This window comes from Cygnus olor, chromosome 2, assembly GCF_009769625.2.
Source record: "Cygnus olor isolate bCygOlo1 chromosome 2, bCygOlo1.pri.v2, whole genome shotgun sequence".
Taxonomy (NCBI): domain Eukaryota; kingdom Metazoa; phylum Chordata; class Aves; order Anseriformes; family Anatidae; genus Cygnus; species Cygnus olor.
Genome location: NC_049170.1, coordinates 108,552,569 through 108,571,729, shown reverse-complemented (window position 1 = coordinate 108,571,729; position 19,161 = coordinate 108,552,569). Strand labels below are relative to the sequence as shown.

General features: G+C 39.5%; 1 protein-coding gene across 1 annotated transcript; it reads right to left on the bottom strand.

Moving 5' to 3' along the window:
• Positions 1–1,229: 1,229 nt before the first annotated feature.
• On the bottom strand, positions 1,230–16,018 carry ZBTB14 (zinc finger and BTB domain containing 14). The gene is made up of 2 exons (XM_040550109.1): positions 14,774–16,018; positions 1,230–14,271 (listed from the first exon to the last, which is right to left on the bottom strand). Exons 1-2 carry the CDS (start codon positions 14,774–14,776, stop codon positions 12,928–12,930), a joined length of 1,347 nt encoding a protein of 448 aa, XP_040406043.1. The 5' UTR covers positions 14,777–16,018; the 3' UTR covers positions 1,230–12,927.
• Between the last annotated feature and the right edge of the window lie 3,143 nt (positions 16,019–19,161).

The following is a 19,161-nucleotide window of genomic DNA, read 5'->3' as shown; positions in this document are numbered from 1 at the left end:
ACTTAAAGGGTACTATGTTAAGAATGTTAACATTTTTAAATAGATAGTTACAAAAATCAGTTGACTGATGTCACTTTAAAAACACCCACATATCTGATGTAAACCTTTTATTCTAATGGAGCTGAACACAATTATGTCGACACAGATTCATCAGCTTAGTAAACATTTTTTAAGGAAAATTTTTACCTGAAGATGTTCAAAGTTTCAAAATTTTGTTAACAAGAATGTACAGCTAACATTTTACAGATAGGCATCTGAGTGTTTCTGGAAGAATCAGTTGGAAGTAATCACCTAAATATAAATGAAAACATTTTATAATAAATTATTATAAAAAATAAAGAGATAATCAGGAAGATTTCATATGTATGTATCAAATGCTAGTAAGTTTTATATTTTATAAAAAGCTGTCTCCCCAGCTTTGAGAACAAGCTAATCCTTAGCCACTTTTTATTTCCTCTTACACTTCAAAATTTATAATCAAACCTTGCTCTTTCAGAGGGAAGATTAATCTGATCAATAAACCGCCTGTACTACTTTGATGTCTTTTGCTAGACTGAGTAGTATCATAAATGTCTTCAAAAAAACAGTTACAGACACTGACTATCTTATAGTTAAACGTAATAAAAATCTCTACTAGCCAAGGTGCAATACATCACAACTGAAACTGCAAGGAGACTGTTCAGAGGAAATAATTGTGACTGAGTGTCAGCAAGAAGCATCTAAAATTACTTAGATGAATATTTGAAGTGTCAAATGACAATTTGTATAGAGGGGATTATAATATTCAGCGTCCTAGATTTAAACTAGAACAATTAATGCCTCTGTGATTAATATGCCTCTACCAAACAGATGTAGGGAATAAACGGAGTAGGGAAAAGAGAAAAATCTAAACAGGTAGAAGTACCATTCTCCTGAAAAAGGGAAGAAATTAAAAGCCAGTTACCTTTCCATGAGTACTCCAGAAGAATAGCAATGCACAGACTTCCAGTGGCCAAAGACATGAGACCTTGAAATCCAGCAACAAGAACATGCAACATTTTCAGAGACAGGAGAAAATGAACACCATTAGTTTAAAGACAAATGTGGCCATTAGAGTTTCAATGCATTAGTCTATTCATTTTTCTTAATTAATTTGATAAACCACATATTAGTCTAGGCTCAAGATTTACAAACATGGATATGTTTTAGAGTCTAGGAGAAACAGCGGTACGGTTTAACCTTTTTTTTTCTTTCTTAATTTAAATATCACAGAAATGAGTCCACACTGGGACTTCTCACAGCCAGTAAAGAGATCCCAAAAGTCCCATATCCTTCTAGGGAATCTCTGTAGCTTCCCTAGATCCCCCATCTAGGAAATCTGTGATACACAGCTGCCATCGCAACATCTGAAAGCCTCACACCCCTTAATGATTTCATCTTCCAACAGTCACATCAGAAATTGGTATCTTTATGTTACAAACAGGAGTGAAAATTACAGAGAAGCTGAACCCAAAGCAAAAGCCAACCAATAAGAAATAAAGACCCAGATAGATTTAGAAGGTCTAAATATGAGACTGAATGATTCATCTAAAGCATTACCACACATGCAACAGTGGAAAAATCAATGAAGCCAAAGTAAGCAGCTGCTCCCACCTGCCACACCTTTGTAGACAACCAGCCCCTCCACTGAGACAGATGAATGAATCACAGTCCAAAAACCAGAGCCTTTAGATCACACTGGTATTATGTTATAGAGCAAGGAATTCAGTCCAATCAAGTCCTAGGCTAATGGATCTAGCAGAGACACTGTGGAACATAGGAAGAGACTTTAAAGGATCTCACATACAACTCATGACAGGAACAAGGCCGTACCATTCTGCACCACTCTAAACACTCATAGGATAGGTTGGGAGTACGCCATAGAAAAATTCTCATCTTCAAACCTTTTCTGTTCTACCTGTATAACATGTCCATTAGAATAAAAATGAATATTTTTTCATTTATCCCTCTCTTTTGTATTAAAGATGTTTAAGATTATGATCATACCACAGCTTATTGGTGTCTGTAACTTGCTTTAAGTCATAAAATTAGGCATATGCTCAAGTCTTTAAAGAACCTAAAAGAAGGTATTCAAAGAAGCATTTATGACTCCTGGAAAAGAGTTAAAGTGATAAAAAGGCAGCTTTTAAATAAAAGAAAAAAATATCCAAACTTGCTAGAATATAGTATTTCACTAAAGACTTTGATAAATTCAAATATAATATTTTAGTAAATGCAAACAACCTAAATATTAAACTACATGCTTAATTTAACACTCAGAGAACAAATACATTTAATATGTAAATATAAAAATAACCATTTTAACATGCTACTAATGAGCTTAGATTGGTTGAGAAGGGGAAACTATTGAATTACTAAAGGTCACAAACATAACATACAAACATTAAATATATAACACTGTTTCCTAACTTGTTCTGTAGAGCCAGCAAGATGGAATTTTGGCCATCATGCATAGCTAAAAATTAAAATGTATACCTATTTGGCCTAATTGTTTAAATTACATTTGTAAACATCAAATGAAAAGATATTATAAGGTATTACAAAAGAAAGATATTGTAACAGTAGAGTGTCAAAAGTCTAAAGTTAGCAGGATTCACACAGAGAAGACCATGCCCAATTGAAAAATATCTATAGTAGGACATCACTACCCTAGTAGAATTTATCACATCCATCAAATCTGGACTGCCCTCTGACTGCATTTAATCAATCCTTACAATGATGGGAAACTTACGGTCATACAACTGGATACAAGAAGAGTTAATGACTGAATTGGAAGATTAAACTTATGTTTCACATTGAAAACATTTATTAACTCTGTTAAAATTGGTAATTGTTGACTTTAATTACAACATTTCTGTTTTACCAGACATGTATTTACAATGGAAGCTATGACATTTTTAAACAAGAATTTCTGATTTATTTCAGTTTCAATTTTTGCAGACTGGAAGGCAAACTCTAGCATGAGTAAACTTGCCTGTCATACACTTCACAAATTGTAGGTTTTAAACGTTGCCATGCATATAGGTCTACTACCTGTTAGTCAGATAAGCAAGCTTAGTCATATTCAGACCTCTTACTAATCTGACATATAAAAGCAAGGGTATAGCTGATCCTACATATGAAGTACATGAATCGAACTCTTTTCCCTTATTTGATTTAAGATCAAATTCCAGAACAAATATTAATTCCAGAAACAAAGTTAGAATATATTTGTTTTTAAAAAAAAATCAAGTCTCACTTTAATGGAAACATTTAATGAGGTCTTACTGCTTTTCAGGGGTATAAGGTTTCATGTAAAGTACTAAAAAGTTTAAGACTGAAACCTCACACCACTGCTAAAAAGTTCAAGTCTCAAAATCCTGGTTTAAACTCTATTTTATATTTTAAGAGCAAGAATATAGTAGATGAGATTGCTATAAATCTTATTGGAAAACGTGAAAACTTTACTGGATGGATAGGTAAAATATTACTGGGTAAAATAACAAAATCAATAACAGCTGTAATATAAAATAAGGTATCTTGTAAAAAGAAAAATGTTTAAATGCTGGCACTATAGATGGGGAAAAAAGACTTATTAAACGTAAAGCACAGAAAATTGTAAGAAATATCAGAGAACAGAACTCATTTCCAGGGAAGAATTTTTCACTGAAAGAAGGCAACTCTAGAACAAGAAAGCCTTCTGCAGCATCTGCTATGCAACTGAAGAATTACATTTAAAACTCGTTAACCCAAAGAACCAAATTTAAATATAAATATACGCTTTTTATAGTCAGGTCTTCAAACGGATCTGTACTTACCTATATCTGGCAGGAAATAAAAATCACTCATTAAAAAATCTGCATGTTTAACAGAGAAACCTAAACTACAAAGACAGAAGAAAGTTCTTAACATTAAATCAGCTGATATCACCTGATAAAACATAGAATCTGTGTTGTAGACCTGATTTATATTATTTGCAAAAGCTAAAAAGACTAATGATTTTTACAAAGTAAGAGTGATCTAAAATAGACTTAGAGAATATTGTCTACTTCTAAAATCTGTAAGCATTAATCAATCTTGCAAAAATGTATTTTTTCATCCTCTTGGGCTTACAGTTTTATCCTTCAGTGAGTTAAATGTCTATTGTCTTTTTAACTATTCTTTTCTCTTTAATCTGAGCAATTTGCCATAATTCAAGACTCTGTAGGATTACTAGGTGAAAGGCAAGCAGGACTCAGAGTAATCTAAATAGTAACAAAACAAAAAACAAAAACAAAAAAGTACAAACCTCCAAATTCTATTCCACTCCCCCCCGAAAGAAAAAAAAAATCAGAAAACAAACAAAAGGAAAGAAAGAAATGAAGCACACACATTTCTCTCTTCAAAATCCCCCAAGTTTACCAGCAGTAGCTTTTGCACAGGAGTTACGTCTGCTCCTTTCTGTTGTCTGGTTGCCTCTCACAAACACTTTGCAACAAACGCTGTATTTTAGCAGCTTGTGTTGAATGTTGTACCAAAATTGGGTAAATCCTGCTCCGTTCTGTCTTCTAACTAGTTATGTGATGCTGCCACTTACCTTGAATCAAATCTAATGTGCTGGTTCAACAAGGTAGGCCAACTTAAATCTAACTCACTGAAGCACTGAATTGCTCTGTTATAGAAACTCGCTCAATTGGCTTATCCTAAAGCCCCAAAAGCCATTAAACAAGGCAAACAAGAGGGAGGAAATGGGTGCAAAAGGCACTAGTTGGAGAGGATAGGAGAGAACAGGATTACCCGTCTCAGCAACAATTAGCAGTTTTACTATGGCAAGTGAAACACAAAGGTGCTGTCCTTCGGGCTGCTCCTCCACTGACTCTAGCACTGAGGCAGTCATGTATGTGGTGCTGCACTTCAGGGGGCTAACAAGCTTAAGAAAAAATAGCCTCAAAACAGGTATTAGTTTTCAGGTGCTTCAGCTCTCTACAAAGAAGTTCACTGAGATATTCCACAAGTGCTGCTGCAGACCCAACAGTAAACTGTGGCAACCATAACTCAGGTTGTCTGAAATTGCCATGGATCTGAAACCTTGATCTTCTTTAAGATTTTCCCTTATCTTGCAAACAAGGAAACATCTCATGATTTACCTCTGCCTTGGACATGAAGCCTATAGCTTCGTGCATTACCTCTTTCTTTGTTATCACTTAAGACAGATAACTAGGCTTGAGTTTAAAAGAACACCAGGCCTATTCCTATGCTTTAAGAACACTGAGTATAGATTGCCTTTGGATTCAAGGGGAGAGTCAGTAGCCTGTTAAAAAATAAAAAAATAAAAAAAAAGGCATAGACTATCCAGCATATTAACTAATAAGCACGATATTAGTTCCATGAAAGTTCTAGGCATAGTAAATTCTACGCAGAAAAACAGCAGAAGTACCGTGCAGCTTCGCTTGAAACTCTCTGTCCTGAAAAGTCTTCAAAGGGAAAGAATTCAGCATGAAAATAGAATATAACTTAGGAATGGGAATTGTCCAGACAAGATAAGGGGGTGGCTATATAAGACAGAGCGAGCTACCACTCATTTCACTACATTTGAAATAAGAAGGTCTTGCTCCTTCCTGTTTACCCTCATCCCTTTTCTCATCTGAATACCTTCACCACTTATCTTACTTACACTGACACAGAAATTCACCAGACACCTCTAGGAGCTGGAAAGGAGGGGAGAAAGAACAAGACTCTCCCTTTCAACAGAATTAAGCTTTACCACACAAAGTCTGCTTTGCTATCCCTTTAGAAGACTGTCTTCTCAAAAAAACAAGGTTTATAATAGAAAAAAAGAAAAATCAAAATCAATGCTTAAGTTTTGAAACAAACATCGAGAAATATCCCATTGCAAACTATCTTTCCATGCAGCAGAAGCCACTTTCTATTCACTTTATCTCTTTGCAAAGTAAACAGATCAAAGTCTATCAGCATCTGAGAAAAGCATTCCTTAATGCCCTAGGTGGAACTCAAGAAAATTTTAATTATTTTGTAACAGGAAATGGGGGAATGATAATGGGCTTATGGATTCCCCAGTAAAAACGAACAAACAAAAATCAAGAAAAACAAAAATGTACCAGGACAAAATGCTTAGATAAAGACGGCCAGCACAACTAGATACTTCTACTGTAATAGATCTCTATCAAATGATTCTTCATGGCTTTCACACACCGGAAAAATAATCTGTACACAGATTCTAAATGTTGCAGTTAAGGTAATGAAAACAAAATGACAAAGTACCATCTTAGGTGACTGACTTCTTAGGCAGGGGAAAACGTTCTTAAATACAATCAACCCTATTCTATATACAGTAAATACAAATTTGAATTTAATTTGTATTAGAGCTGAATAAATGCAAGTTTGAGAACATTTTTTTCACAGTATATACTTATTTTTACTCCAACTCTTCTCCCTAACTTTGTCCATGCAACCTTAAACACAACAGAAACACATTCACAAGCTTTGACTGTTTGCAAAATAGAACCAACTAGTATCTTCATAAGACAGACACACAGTCCTGAAAACTCTACTCTGTAAACTACAATGATTCTGACAACAAGTACAAAAAAGCAATAAATCTGCACATAATTGATAATTTCGCTTGAAGAGGGACTCCTGTCTGAAGTTTCACAGTATCTTGCATATTTCCATTTCCAATTTCTAGAGCAGAAGGAAAAAAAATGTTTGTTATTTTTTTTGTCTGAGTACCTCCTCTTGCCTGAGCACACTGCAATGCCACTAAAAGGGTTTGTTCGTATAAGCACTGCCTGTGGTATCTGTGACCCTGAAAAAAAAAAATAAATCTTTATTATTAGGGAAGAATGAAAAGCTAAGTATTTTTGTCTTTAAAAATATTCTAAAAATTGAGCTTCCCTGCAGCTAACTTGCTTGCACATGCAGATTACTCAAATGTATAAATAGCCCATTGGGAGGAGGTCAGAAATCTACAAAAGTAAGCAGTAAGCTTTTTTTTCTTTTTTAAACAGAATGATTTTGCATCAGAAAATATATTTTTTCCCTAAAATGGAAGAATTTAAATTATCATTCTTCATAATTCTTATAATTTTATGATTCCATGAAGACCATCTATATTCAAGACACTTTCCATTAATTTCTTTTACTTCTACATTAAAATACAGCTTTAAATCTGAATGCATGCATAGCATGTAATATGTGGTTATTGTCATACATATTTATCCAAAGTGGCTCAACATTATGAAAAAGAAAATACATTTGGAATTTTTCAGTAAGAATTTCAACCTCTTGTTAGCATCACTCATGACTTGCAGTCTTGTATTCTTTCAAGAGCTACAGACTTTTAAATATAGATATGTATCTTAGATACATATACATCATACGTAAATACATATATGGATATATAGGTTATCCTAGAAGGAATCCGGTACACAAGTACACAGCATTTGTGCTGTTGGCCAAGCCTTTTGATATCCATAAACAAAATAGTTTAGGCTTGGAACAACTTTATTCAGACAATCTACATGTTTTTCAAATTTATCTATATAAAATTAGATACTTAGCTACAGATTATTGAGGATCAGAAATACTTCAGAAGTGTATTTCTATTTTAAAGAGCTCTCAACACGACAGCGCTCTTCTGTTCATATTGGAATTGTTGAAGTCCATAAACTTTCAGAGTTTTATAAATATCTAAAGGAGGAGGGCCTGCAAATAAGAAAATATAGAAGTACAGTGGAGAGAAATACTTAAAAAACCCAACAACATATCAATATTATATAAATCACCATTTTTAGCTATTCTATTATTTCAGATTCCTTGTATTACATCTAAGAATCATTCCTGAGAAGAGACATCTCGACTCTCATGACACATATTTAACAAAATCTATTCATGGAAGTCCTCCGTCTGTTCTAAAATGAATGCTATTATAATTGTTTTAGATCTATATAAAGACAAATGACAGACCAACTGCTGTAATGGAATTTTTAATGATACTTTTCTGGCTTACCGGGCATACTACTGTGAACTGTGGACTAACTGAAAAAGATGAAAATTCTCTAAAACTGTCTTTACATTCTAGGTAGAATTACACTATTCTGTACTGCTTTTAAATGCTTACTTTAAGAAAAATTGTATGCTGTTAGTGGTAGATGTACTTTATTTCAGCTATACACTGCTTCTGTATGACAGAGGGGTGTCTGAATTGATAAAAGACTTAAGATTATCTGTCTCTAAAAATACATTCTAAGCTTAGATATTATCTGACACTTTATTCTATATCTCACCCAACTCTATTAATTTAAATAACCTTACTCATTGGAATTATGAAGGCAGCCCTAGAACTACATCTAAATTAGAAAACTGGGACCAGATCTCCAAAAAAACCTGCAGATTGGGTAGTTAAATGGCAAAATTTTGAGGAGTATTTAATACTTTGCAGCTTACGTGAACAAATAGAAGCTGAACTCTTCAAAATTTTGCTACTCAAGTCAGCATAAGGCATTTTCTTTCATGTGACAACCTCTAAATCTCTCATCTCTGACCTAAACCTCTTTTTTCAAAGATTAAATCAGAAAATGATAACACAAGTACTCAACTGTGAAGTGCTTCATTTTCTAATGTTTGTTTCAATATTGGTAAGAAGGGAAGAGGGGTTGGGGAGTGGAGAAGGGCTGGAAGGTATTCTTCTTTCATATGGTCTCTTTGTTCCTTTTTGTCTTTAGAAAACACCTGTTTTTAAGAGCACACAGTTAAAATCACAGAATAGCAAAGTTCCTATTTGAAGTATTTCTTTTCACTGTAGTCTTTTAAATCACAAAGAATCTTAATTAAACTGTTATACTTCCTTAGCATTTTGATCTTTTTGCAACTCAGGAGACTTTGGGTTAGCATCTCAACTGGTGTCAAACACACAGACCCATTCGGGTCACCAGAAATCAACTGATATGTTGTTGCATTATACATATATGTATGTATATATAAAAGCCTTGAATGTGCAAATGGGTATTTATATACTTAACACATGGAGAGTTCCGTTGAAGCCACTTGGCCACATGTCACCATAACATGGACAAACTTTCAGCATAAGCCAGAGTTTTTGCTATCCTCTGTATATGAAAGACATTACTGACTTGGGTTTCAAAGCAGTAGATGGAGAAGTGTATATTTAGGACAAATTCAATGCATGCTATTTTTGCTACTTAATTTAAATATATATATATATATATATATATCATATTTAATGTAATTCTAGCCATCCATGTTTCTATAGCATTCTGTCATTCTTGCATGCACACTAGTTAGCTAATCTGTCCCCGTGTCTGCAAACCTTGTTAGGAACATTAGGCTAGTCTGGTCCCAATACGTCAAAAAAATTCTCATTAACCGGACAGGATCTCATCTACTTTCTTGTAAGTTCTGATAGAAATCATCATCCTTGTAAAAACAAAAGTAAAATTTTGCCCATTCCTCAATCAGTACAGCTCATAGCTATTTACCATGCTGGACTCTGTGACTTGGAGCTGACATACAACTGCTCCTGTACATAGCGTCTTTTGGTTCAGACAGAAGCTGGGAGCAGTAACGTGTTCAGATGCAGTTGTATTTACCTGAACTTCACACTCAGATCCCCATAGTACATAAAATACAATCCCTTCAGAAGGTATACACGTAACAGGAGTAATTTAAAATACATTGCCAACAGCATACAGCTGAGGTTACTTCCTAAGACCTCTTCCAAAACTTTAAGCTGAAATTATTTTCTTAATTATTCTAAGCCCTGTCTTGAGGAAGGACATTTGAGGGAAAAAAAAAAAATATATATATATATATATATATATATGTATATAGATGTTCCAGAAAAAAAAAAAAAGAGGAAGAGAGGAGAGGAGGGAGGAAGGGAGGGAAAGGGAGGCTTAAGCATTTATGAACGATATTGTTGTTGGTCTCTGGAAAATACAGTGGTTTTCTGAATCCTTTGCAGGTAAAAACTAGTAAGCCTAAGAACTAAACTAGGAGCCTACGCTCCTTTGGAAACCTATGACATGGGAGTAACTCCTTTGTTTTTACTTCATTTGTTCCTATGGCAGAGAGTGTTAAGGCCAAGTCTCATGTAAAGTGTTTATGCCATGCCCAAGGCACATGTGACCACACTTGTTCCTGCCTCTGAATACTGCTGTATCAGAGTATATAAAATATCAATGTCTCAATTTTAAAATGCTACAAGCATCTTGCAAGCCTTAGAGCTGTAACCTTATATAACTCTTACAGGTGTAAGCTCAAAGGACAGCAAAACCTACTCTGATGTAAAGTCTGATGTTATTACACTTCTGGTTGTCTTTCAATGCATTCCTGCTTTCCTGTAAGTTTCAAATTCACAACCTGATTGCTTATGCACACGTCAGACAGAGGGATGTTTTCTTCTGTAAGCCTTGAGCTCTCTTACCATTCAAGTGTTCATTTATTACTTCCCTAGCATTCCAAAAACAAACACCAAAGTTAAAGAGGCTCTTCAGAGGTTGCTTAGCTTACCCTGTAGCTTCAAGGTAGAAATAACTATATTTAAACCATTCCTAAGATGTTTGTCTAACCCCTTCTTGAATACCACCAGTACCAGTGATTTCAGCACCTCCCCAGGCATTCTGTTCTAATAATTCATTATTCTACCCCTTAGAAATCTTTCGTAATGTCTAATGTAAATGTAATTTAAGCTCGTTACCTCTTGCACTCTTCGTAAGAGACCTAGAGAATTTTTTTCACCTTTTATGCTTCTGAAGTCTTTTCACAACAGATTTGTTTTATGCAGACTTAACCACCCCAATTTTATCATCTAAGAAAAAAAAATGAACAAAAGATAAGAAAACATAGCAAGACTACTAAGAAAGAAAAAAGTAGATCCCATTCTGGACCTACTATCTTTATCTGTGATCATATACAATAAAACATTTTAACAATGGTCATTTATCATGTTCCTCAAGAGAACCAATAAAATGCAATGAATACACATCCTCTGATGTTGCACAGATACAAAATGTATAGTTTGTTTACAAACTAATATTACTGAATGTAAAATGAAGCAACATTTTAAAAAAATATATTGGTAAAAGTCCAAAGTTTACATTTTCTAAAATATTAAATTCGTGTTTTATTTACAGACCAGCTTTCAAACGATTATTGGCATTTTAAGATAATTGCTTAACCTGATGGGTACATGTATAAAATGAAACTGTAAAACAAACAAACAAACAAAAACAATAAGCAAAGTTTCATATAACAGTTCCAAAAATGCTATTTTTCATTTCTATTTAGAAATGCAAGATGTGATCTACGACGCAGTAACTTACCAGAACCTGGTTTAACACTTCAATATGCTATAGGTTTTGCAAATGACCAATGTTATCCAACCATGTGCCCAAGAGTGCATTTTTTGCCCATTCCAACTTCAAATGAAGTGTTGACAACATTGTAATATTTACAAATTTAAAATAAAGGCTCAAAATCCCATTGCATCACATTATCACTGTTATTGTGTCTTCTCTTGTTGACTACACATAGCAGACTGCAATCCAAAGACTACGTATTTTGCTGACTCTTTGAGTTAACAGTTAAATTAGCAGCATCTACCTCAGCTTGTCTGGAGAAAAAAAAAAAAAAAAAAAAAAAAAAAACAGGCAACTCTAAGTAACAGACTAATAGTGAACACTGATTCTGAACCAGTTATGACTGAAATCACCCACTGAAGTCTCCCTCTCGCTGAGAGGTGGCGTGCCAGAGGGTGGAAGCTTTGAACCTATTAGCTGGTGTGACAAGTCAAGATATAAAAACCCAGTCTGAACACTGCTGGCGGGTATGCAATAGCCCATGGCTGTGCTCTGAAACTCTGGAGGTCTGGCAGTGAATTCCAGTCACTCACCAGCGCAGCTAATTCTCCTGTGCTGCCAGAAACACTCCTTTGCCTTAACTGTGCTAGGTTAGGTGAAGTGAAAGCTGCATAATAAAAACTACAGCCTCAGGCTGTATTAGCTTTAACTCGTTTCTACGGGCCCGAGTAAGGAAAATATCTCCTTCTCCATGATGCACTCTTTTTCCTTTGTGGCTCCATCCCATCTCCTGGGGCCTGCATAAGATTTCTAAAATGAACATAGAAACAAACGAGTCAGACTCTTTCCCCACAGCAGAAGGGACTAGTGAGTGCAATGACCCTTCTTCTTTGCCAGCCTGGACCACTGTGAATAATGCCATTTTTTCAGGAAAGCAAGTACTTCCTAGTCCATAAAACTTGCCACCTCAATTAAAATGAGAGGATATTTGAGGGAGTGGAATAAGAAGCAATTTTGATTTGATCACCGCCCTCCAGTACACTCTATGGTACCAACCTCTAGCACCTACCCTAGGTGAAAAAAGGAGGAATTAAAGAACCTAGGGAACCAACGGTTGTTTCTCAAAAAATGCAGGTATAACACCTTCGAAACTATGAAAAACAAGTATTTCCTCTCCATGTTTGTTATGTTCTGAGATCTCAGCATTTTAAAACATAACTCACTGATTTTGATGTCTATATCGTATGTAGCATTCCATACTGGATGAAACAAAACATCAGCCAGTGACGATCCTTGTTTTATAGAGAACTTGATCATACTCTTAAATTAAATCAAGTATTAGTGCATTGTACTGCTAATGACAACAAAACTATTTTATATTCTAAGAATACCCATCTCGGAAATATTTTAAAATACCTAACCAAGCAATGCTTTGTGTTCCTATGTAGCATTCAAATCCTCTAAAAATAGTTTTTTTTTGTTTGGAAAAGATAATTATCAGTCTAAATGTATACCAACAATAGATTTTGTTCAATTTCTTATATTATTTCTGATAAATTTTCTGTTTGTTTTTTTTTTTTTTTTTTGTTTTTTAACTACAAGCTATAGTTTCTAATTGCTGCTCTGCTTCAGCAGCCATAGCTGCTGCCTGTAATTGTTCTGTTTCACTCTGGATGGAATTGGCTGTAGTAACTTGTTTTCTTTCACTGTGCATATTGTTCTCATGCCTTTTTAGATCAGATGCTTTAGCAAATGCTTTAGTGCAGGAACTGCAGACAAAAGGTTTCTCTCCTCGGTGTCTTCTTTCATGGTCTTTGAGGTGGGACTTGTGCTTGAAAGCTTTATCACACATATGGCATGCAAATGGCCTCTCATTACTGTGAACTCTTTCATGCTTTTTTAGATCTGGTGCCCGAATAAAAGACTTTCCACATACCTCGCAACTGTACGGCTTGTAACCTGTGTGTATTTTCAGATGCTCTTTCAAATGAGCTTGTGTGGTAAAGCCCTTTGTACACATTTCACAAACAAATGGTCTATCAGCAGTGTGTAGCTTTTCATGTTTTCTCAGTCGTGCTTCATCAGAAAAGGTCTTACCACAAGCCTGACATACAATGTGTTCCCTGTGACCATAAAGCAAATACTCAAACTTCATATCCCCAGCTGCTGTCGTCCAGCCTGGTGTCTGTTCATCTTTCACTTCACTTATGCCATCATTAAATGTCAAAGCCTGAGGGGTTTGGGATCCTAAGTCTTTTGATTCGGTTGTTTCCATGGGCTCTACCTCTTGGCCATAGCAGTTTACTTTTCGAACCTCTTCGCTTCCCAGCTCTTTCAGAATCGCCTCCTGAACTCTCAGGGTAGTGGTAGGTGATTTTCCATCTTCCTGACTGGGGGGAGTTCCTTCCACTGTCACATCGGATGGACTGTCATCGTGATCTCCAATTTCTTCCACCTCATCGTCTTGGGTATCGTTAGGTTCCCCAATAGGACGGTTTATTTTTAGACAGTACTTGTTCTTCGACTGTGTGTTTTCTTCGGGACTAGATACATCACGCTTTTGAGTGCAGAGTTTATCTAGAAAGCGAATACCAAGAATCTGGCCCGAAGACATCATCAAATTTACATCCTCTTTCTTAACAGAAATCTTTGCAGTGTACATGTAATTGAGAACCTCCTCAAAAATATCAGAACGAAGAAAATCTATTTCTATTACTGATGAACTATCGACTTCTAGTTTTTTGAAAAGCTTTTTGAAGTAGGTACTGCAGGCAGCAAGCACACACCTATGTGCTCTGAACTTAACATCTTCAACCACGATAGCTATGTCACAAAATTCTCCTTCCAAACGTTGTTCGTTTAATGTTTTCAGGAACACAGTTTTGTGATCATCGTCATTGTACTTAATGGTTTCAGACATACTGATGAAAAACTCCTGTAAAATAACAAGTAAAAGTTTTGTAATACAGTAGTCTAAACCATAAAATCCCAACAGCTGATGCCATTTACACTCCAAAAGAATTGCCAGATAAATTTTTTAGCTTAACAGGACCAGGAAAAGCCTTTCAGAGTATAAAACCATTACTCTTAAACCCCTTTTAAATTTTTGAATATATAAAGAATATTGTAAATATAAATACATATAAATAACTGCAAATATAAAAATCTCTCCCTAGATTACACACTTTACAGGACACACAGTTACTTGTAGAGGATATTTTTTGCATTAAGATATTAATTTATTCAAATATTGATTCACTCATCCACAATTCAAAACTTTCTCTGTGAAGTTGCGATTCCTTGTAAATGTGTGATCCAACTGCAGCGAAGTCATTCTTATAACTAAATCTTCATTCTGAAAACCATATAGGGAAAAATCTAAATGTGTCAGCATAACAAACTAAAATGTGAAATACCAAATATACCTCATGCCTTACCATGAACAACGCAGAAAATTTTCTGAATAAATGGTTACTAAGTATTTGACAGATGATTAACCCTTACAATGGCCCAGCTTCAGCCTGAAAGACAGAAAGATAGTAACATTTTAAGAAATGATAAAATACATTCCATAAGTTATTTTAAATTAGCGCGTTAAAACATAGTATTTTCCATTATTTACAATGATTCTGTATACATTATTAAAATGCCTCATCCTACCAATGACTTCGTAAATTAATTTGATAGCACTGCTGTCATAGACCATGCATTTACTTTCCTCTGGCTTTTCCATTTCCATGACTCTGCTTTCTTGCTACTTACTTTGGACTAGAGCTGAATGACAGAAAAACTTCTACAGGAATCAACACAGTTAACTTATTAAGCCATCAAAAAGACTGAATGACTGAATTCCGCTGAATTAGTGAGCTGACCAAGCCCACTGGAAAGAGTGGTAAGCAGACAGAGCAGCTCAAAGGACACCATGTTGGGCTGCAGATGGATGAATAGAGATGGACGCAGAGAGACCAAGGTTACCAGATCTCCAAAGAAACAATAGAGATACTTGAATGGCAGAGGGATAGTGAAAGATACAGAATTTACATTATTCAATCCCCATCTCCCAGAGGCAGCCACTTGTGGTAGAGACAGGAAATGCATTGGAGAGGAGGGTAATCTAACAGTTGGTTCAAACACCTCCCTCCATCACCTCACGTGCAGCTACAGGACGCTCAACTCCTAAACTCCTATTTATCCTTATTTTTCTTTGACCATACATGAAACGGAACCAGCTGACAGGTATGCAACTCCCACTTTTTAACACAGTATGGAAACAGACAGCACCCTGCAAATGTGCTTGCAGGTCTGGCGTTGCAGCAACTAGTGCCAGTGACTTAAGAAAACAAGTAAAAAATAAAAAAAAAAAAAAGAGAGGAAAACCAAAATTATTTTCATTGTCCTATACAATCAGATGCTAAGATAGCCAAAAGGGAAGTGTACTGATATTTGAAATACACAAAACCAAGAAGCTGTGTGTGTTTTCCTGGGCTGTCTGGCTCTGCCACCCCAGGACGAGGCATTAACACAGCACTGATGAGGGCAAGACCAGTGACTATCCCAATAGGACCTACGACTATCCCAAGAGGATCTGCTGGGAGTTTGTTGCCGGCTGGGTAAGACTGCTTTCTTTCTGAACAAGCAGCAAAGGGTCAGGGTTAATAAGCGAGGAGCAATCCCACCCTTCTTTGTTAAACATGCAATTGCACTGCGGTTCCGTTGACTCTTAGAACCAACGTGGGCTTAAAGCAGTATCGCTGAGCACACGAGTGCGGCCGCGGGGAAAGGACCCGGCGGGCACTTGACCGGAGAACCCGCAGCGCCATTGCCGGGCCACCCTCCCCCTTCAGCCGAGCCGGGCTCTCCGTGCGGCCCGCCGGCGCGGCGCCGTGCCCGTGCCCGCCCGCTCCGCGCACCCGCCGCCGAGGACGCGGCGCGGGCGGGCTCCCGACGGGGCCCATCCCTCACAGGAACCCGCGGCAGGAAGGCGCCGCCCGCGCTCCCGGCCTCCCCCCCCCCCCCCCCCACGGCGCCGCCTCACGGGGCTGCGCAGCGCCCCCCTCCCTCAGCCCGGCCGCGGCTTCCCGCCTCCGCCGCCAGGCCGCGCGCCCCTTTGTTGCAGCGGCGCCCGCGCGCACCCGGCGGCGGCGGCGGTGGCGGCGGCGCCCGCGTCCCCCGCGCGGCGCTGCCGTTGGGGGGGGGGGGAGGGGGGGAGAGGGGGAGGAGGGCTCTCGCTTACCTGCCGCCCGCCCGCGCGCGCGCGCGCGGAGCCGCCGCCGCTTTCCCGGGAGCGGGAACGGGGGACCCGGGGGGGGGGGGGGGGGGATGGGGACGGGGGAGGGAAAGGGAGGGAAGGAGGAGGAGGAGGAGGAGGAGGAGGGGGGGAGGGGGAATTTGGGGAGGGGGGCCGGGGGGGGGTCTGCGCGCGTCTCTGCGGCCGCCACCGCCGCCTCCTGCACGAGCACTCAGTGCGCGCGCGCGCGCCGGGGGCGGCGGGGGGGGGGGGGGGAACGTGCATGCGCGGTGCGAGCAGGGCGCGCCTCAGCCGGGGAGCGTGGAGAGGAGCACAGTGGGGGGGGGGGGGGGCACGAGGCGCGGGCGGCGCGCGCGCGCTCACGGCCGGCTCGGCCCCAACGGAGGCCGGGCACCCGCCCGCGTGTGCGAGCCCGGCCCCGAGCGGGAGGGGCGGGCGCGAGGCGGCCGTTAGGAGCGGCCGTGTGAGGCACGGGCGCGAGGCGGCCGCTGGGCGGCGCGCGGGGGCGGGGCCGCGCGCCGGCCGCGAGACAGCGGGCGGGAAAGGGGCGCTCGCGCCCGGCGGCGGGAGCGGGAGCGGGAGCGGGAGCGTGAGGCGGGGCCGCGGCTCCTCGGGGCCTGTGGGCGGTACCGCTGAGGGGAGCGTGCCCCGGCCGGCGGCGCGCAGCGCGTTCCTACCGGCACCTCGGCTCTTCTGACGGCCGGAGAGCCAACGCACCCGCTGGGAAGAGCCGTGGCCGCACCTTTCATCACCCACCTCCGTTATTTTATTTTATTTATTTTATTTTATTTTATTTTATTTATTTATTTGTGAGGTGCCAGCCTGATGGCACGGTGTCCGGTGAAACAACCCGTGGATAAATAAAGCTTTAAAAGTTGCAAAGTGGTAACTTTTGCCCCTTCCTGAGTCATCTCTCGTAATGTTTTTTGACACACAAATATATTTAGCGAATTGCTTGCCAGCTGGATCACTTATATTTTTAAAATTATTAATTAGGAAATGTATATTATCTACCCAGTTTTAGATACTATGAAAGTAAGTGTATTTTGACTGCACAGATGGGATTGCCAGGCTTGTTTTTGTAGCGACACAGGTGATTTGCATTCAGGAAGCAGAACCGACTCTATTAAACCAACTCAGAAGTATTTCTGACCCCCATACAAGAACTCCCTCCAGCATGGAAGGAGCTTCCCACATATAGCTTCAGGACATGTCGTATGTTTTTGTGACAGTGCCTTGGGCGCTCTGGTGGTACCCTCCTTAGTCCTGAGTAACGTAACTGCTGCGTTTACTGACTTCACAGAATGGCTGAGGCTGGCAGGGCCCTCTCCCCCTGCTGCAGCCCCCTGCCCCAGCAGGGCCACCCAGAGCAGGGTGCCCAGCACCACATCCAGGCGGCTTCTGAAGGTCTCCATGAGGAGACCCCACGGCCTCTCTGGGCAGCCTATGCCAGTGCTAGGCCACCCGCACATTCAGACAAAACCTCCTGTGTGTTGGGCTCCTGCTTGTTCCCGCAGCTTCTTGTCCTGTCACTGGATGCCACTGAAAAGATCCTGGCTCCTTCTTCTTTGCACCTTCCCTTCAGATATTTATACATACTGCTGAAAGCCCCTCTAAGCATTCCCTTCTCTATGCTAAATAGTCCCATCTCCCTCAGCCTTTCCTCACAGGAGAGTGCTCTGGTTCCACAGTTATCTTAGCAGCCCATCGCTGGACTCTCTTAGTAGCTCCACGTGTCTCTTCCACTGGGCAGCCCAGAACTGGGCACAGCACTACAGATTTGGTCTCACCAGTGCTGAGTAGAGGGTGTAGGGTCATCTCCCTCATCCTGCTGGTGACACACCTAATGTGGCCTAGGATACCACTAGCCTTAATTTACTGCAAGGGCACATAGCTGGCTCATGGTCAACATGGTGTCCACCAGGACCCCCTGTGCTGACCAGCAAATTGTGCCTCTTATGCTCTGTGTTTCTGCTACACCTGCACAGTTCCCAGCACAATGTGAATGTGCTCAATATCCAGGGGCAGGTTGCACTGTACTGCACAAGATCCGAGTTAAACTCCTAGTGGAGGACAGCACGGCTACCATAGGGAAAGTACGGCCCTTGGTTTTCTCTCTCTGCTTTCTGTGTGATAAGCTACTTTTGAATGAGTGCTGTACGTTTCAAGTTGTATCAGGAGCAGCTCTCACTGAGACACTAAAACACAACAAGCCTGTGTATCCAGATTATATCTCCACAACTATAACCTGTTGAAAAATGAAACGTTTGCTACTGCCAAACTGTGTCATATTTTTCATCACTTGTACCATCCCAGGTGTTTGCCAAGTGGTCTGAAGTCAGCTTGGTGAGCTTGCAAGCTGAGCTAAAACCTTCCTCCTTTCTGCTTGGAGGTGCAGGAACACTGCCTGACTGTAAATGCTATAGATAATATTATAAAGCACGTACAGTGAGCAGTAGGCCTAAAGGTTATTAAAATTCAGCAGTACCAGGTAATAACAACAAAATTGCAGATGCAGGTTATTTAAACTACTGCATGTGAGACAATTACCCGTTTCCCTGTGACTACTTTTGCTGA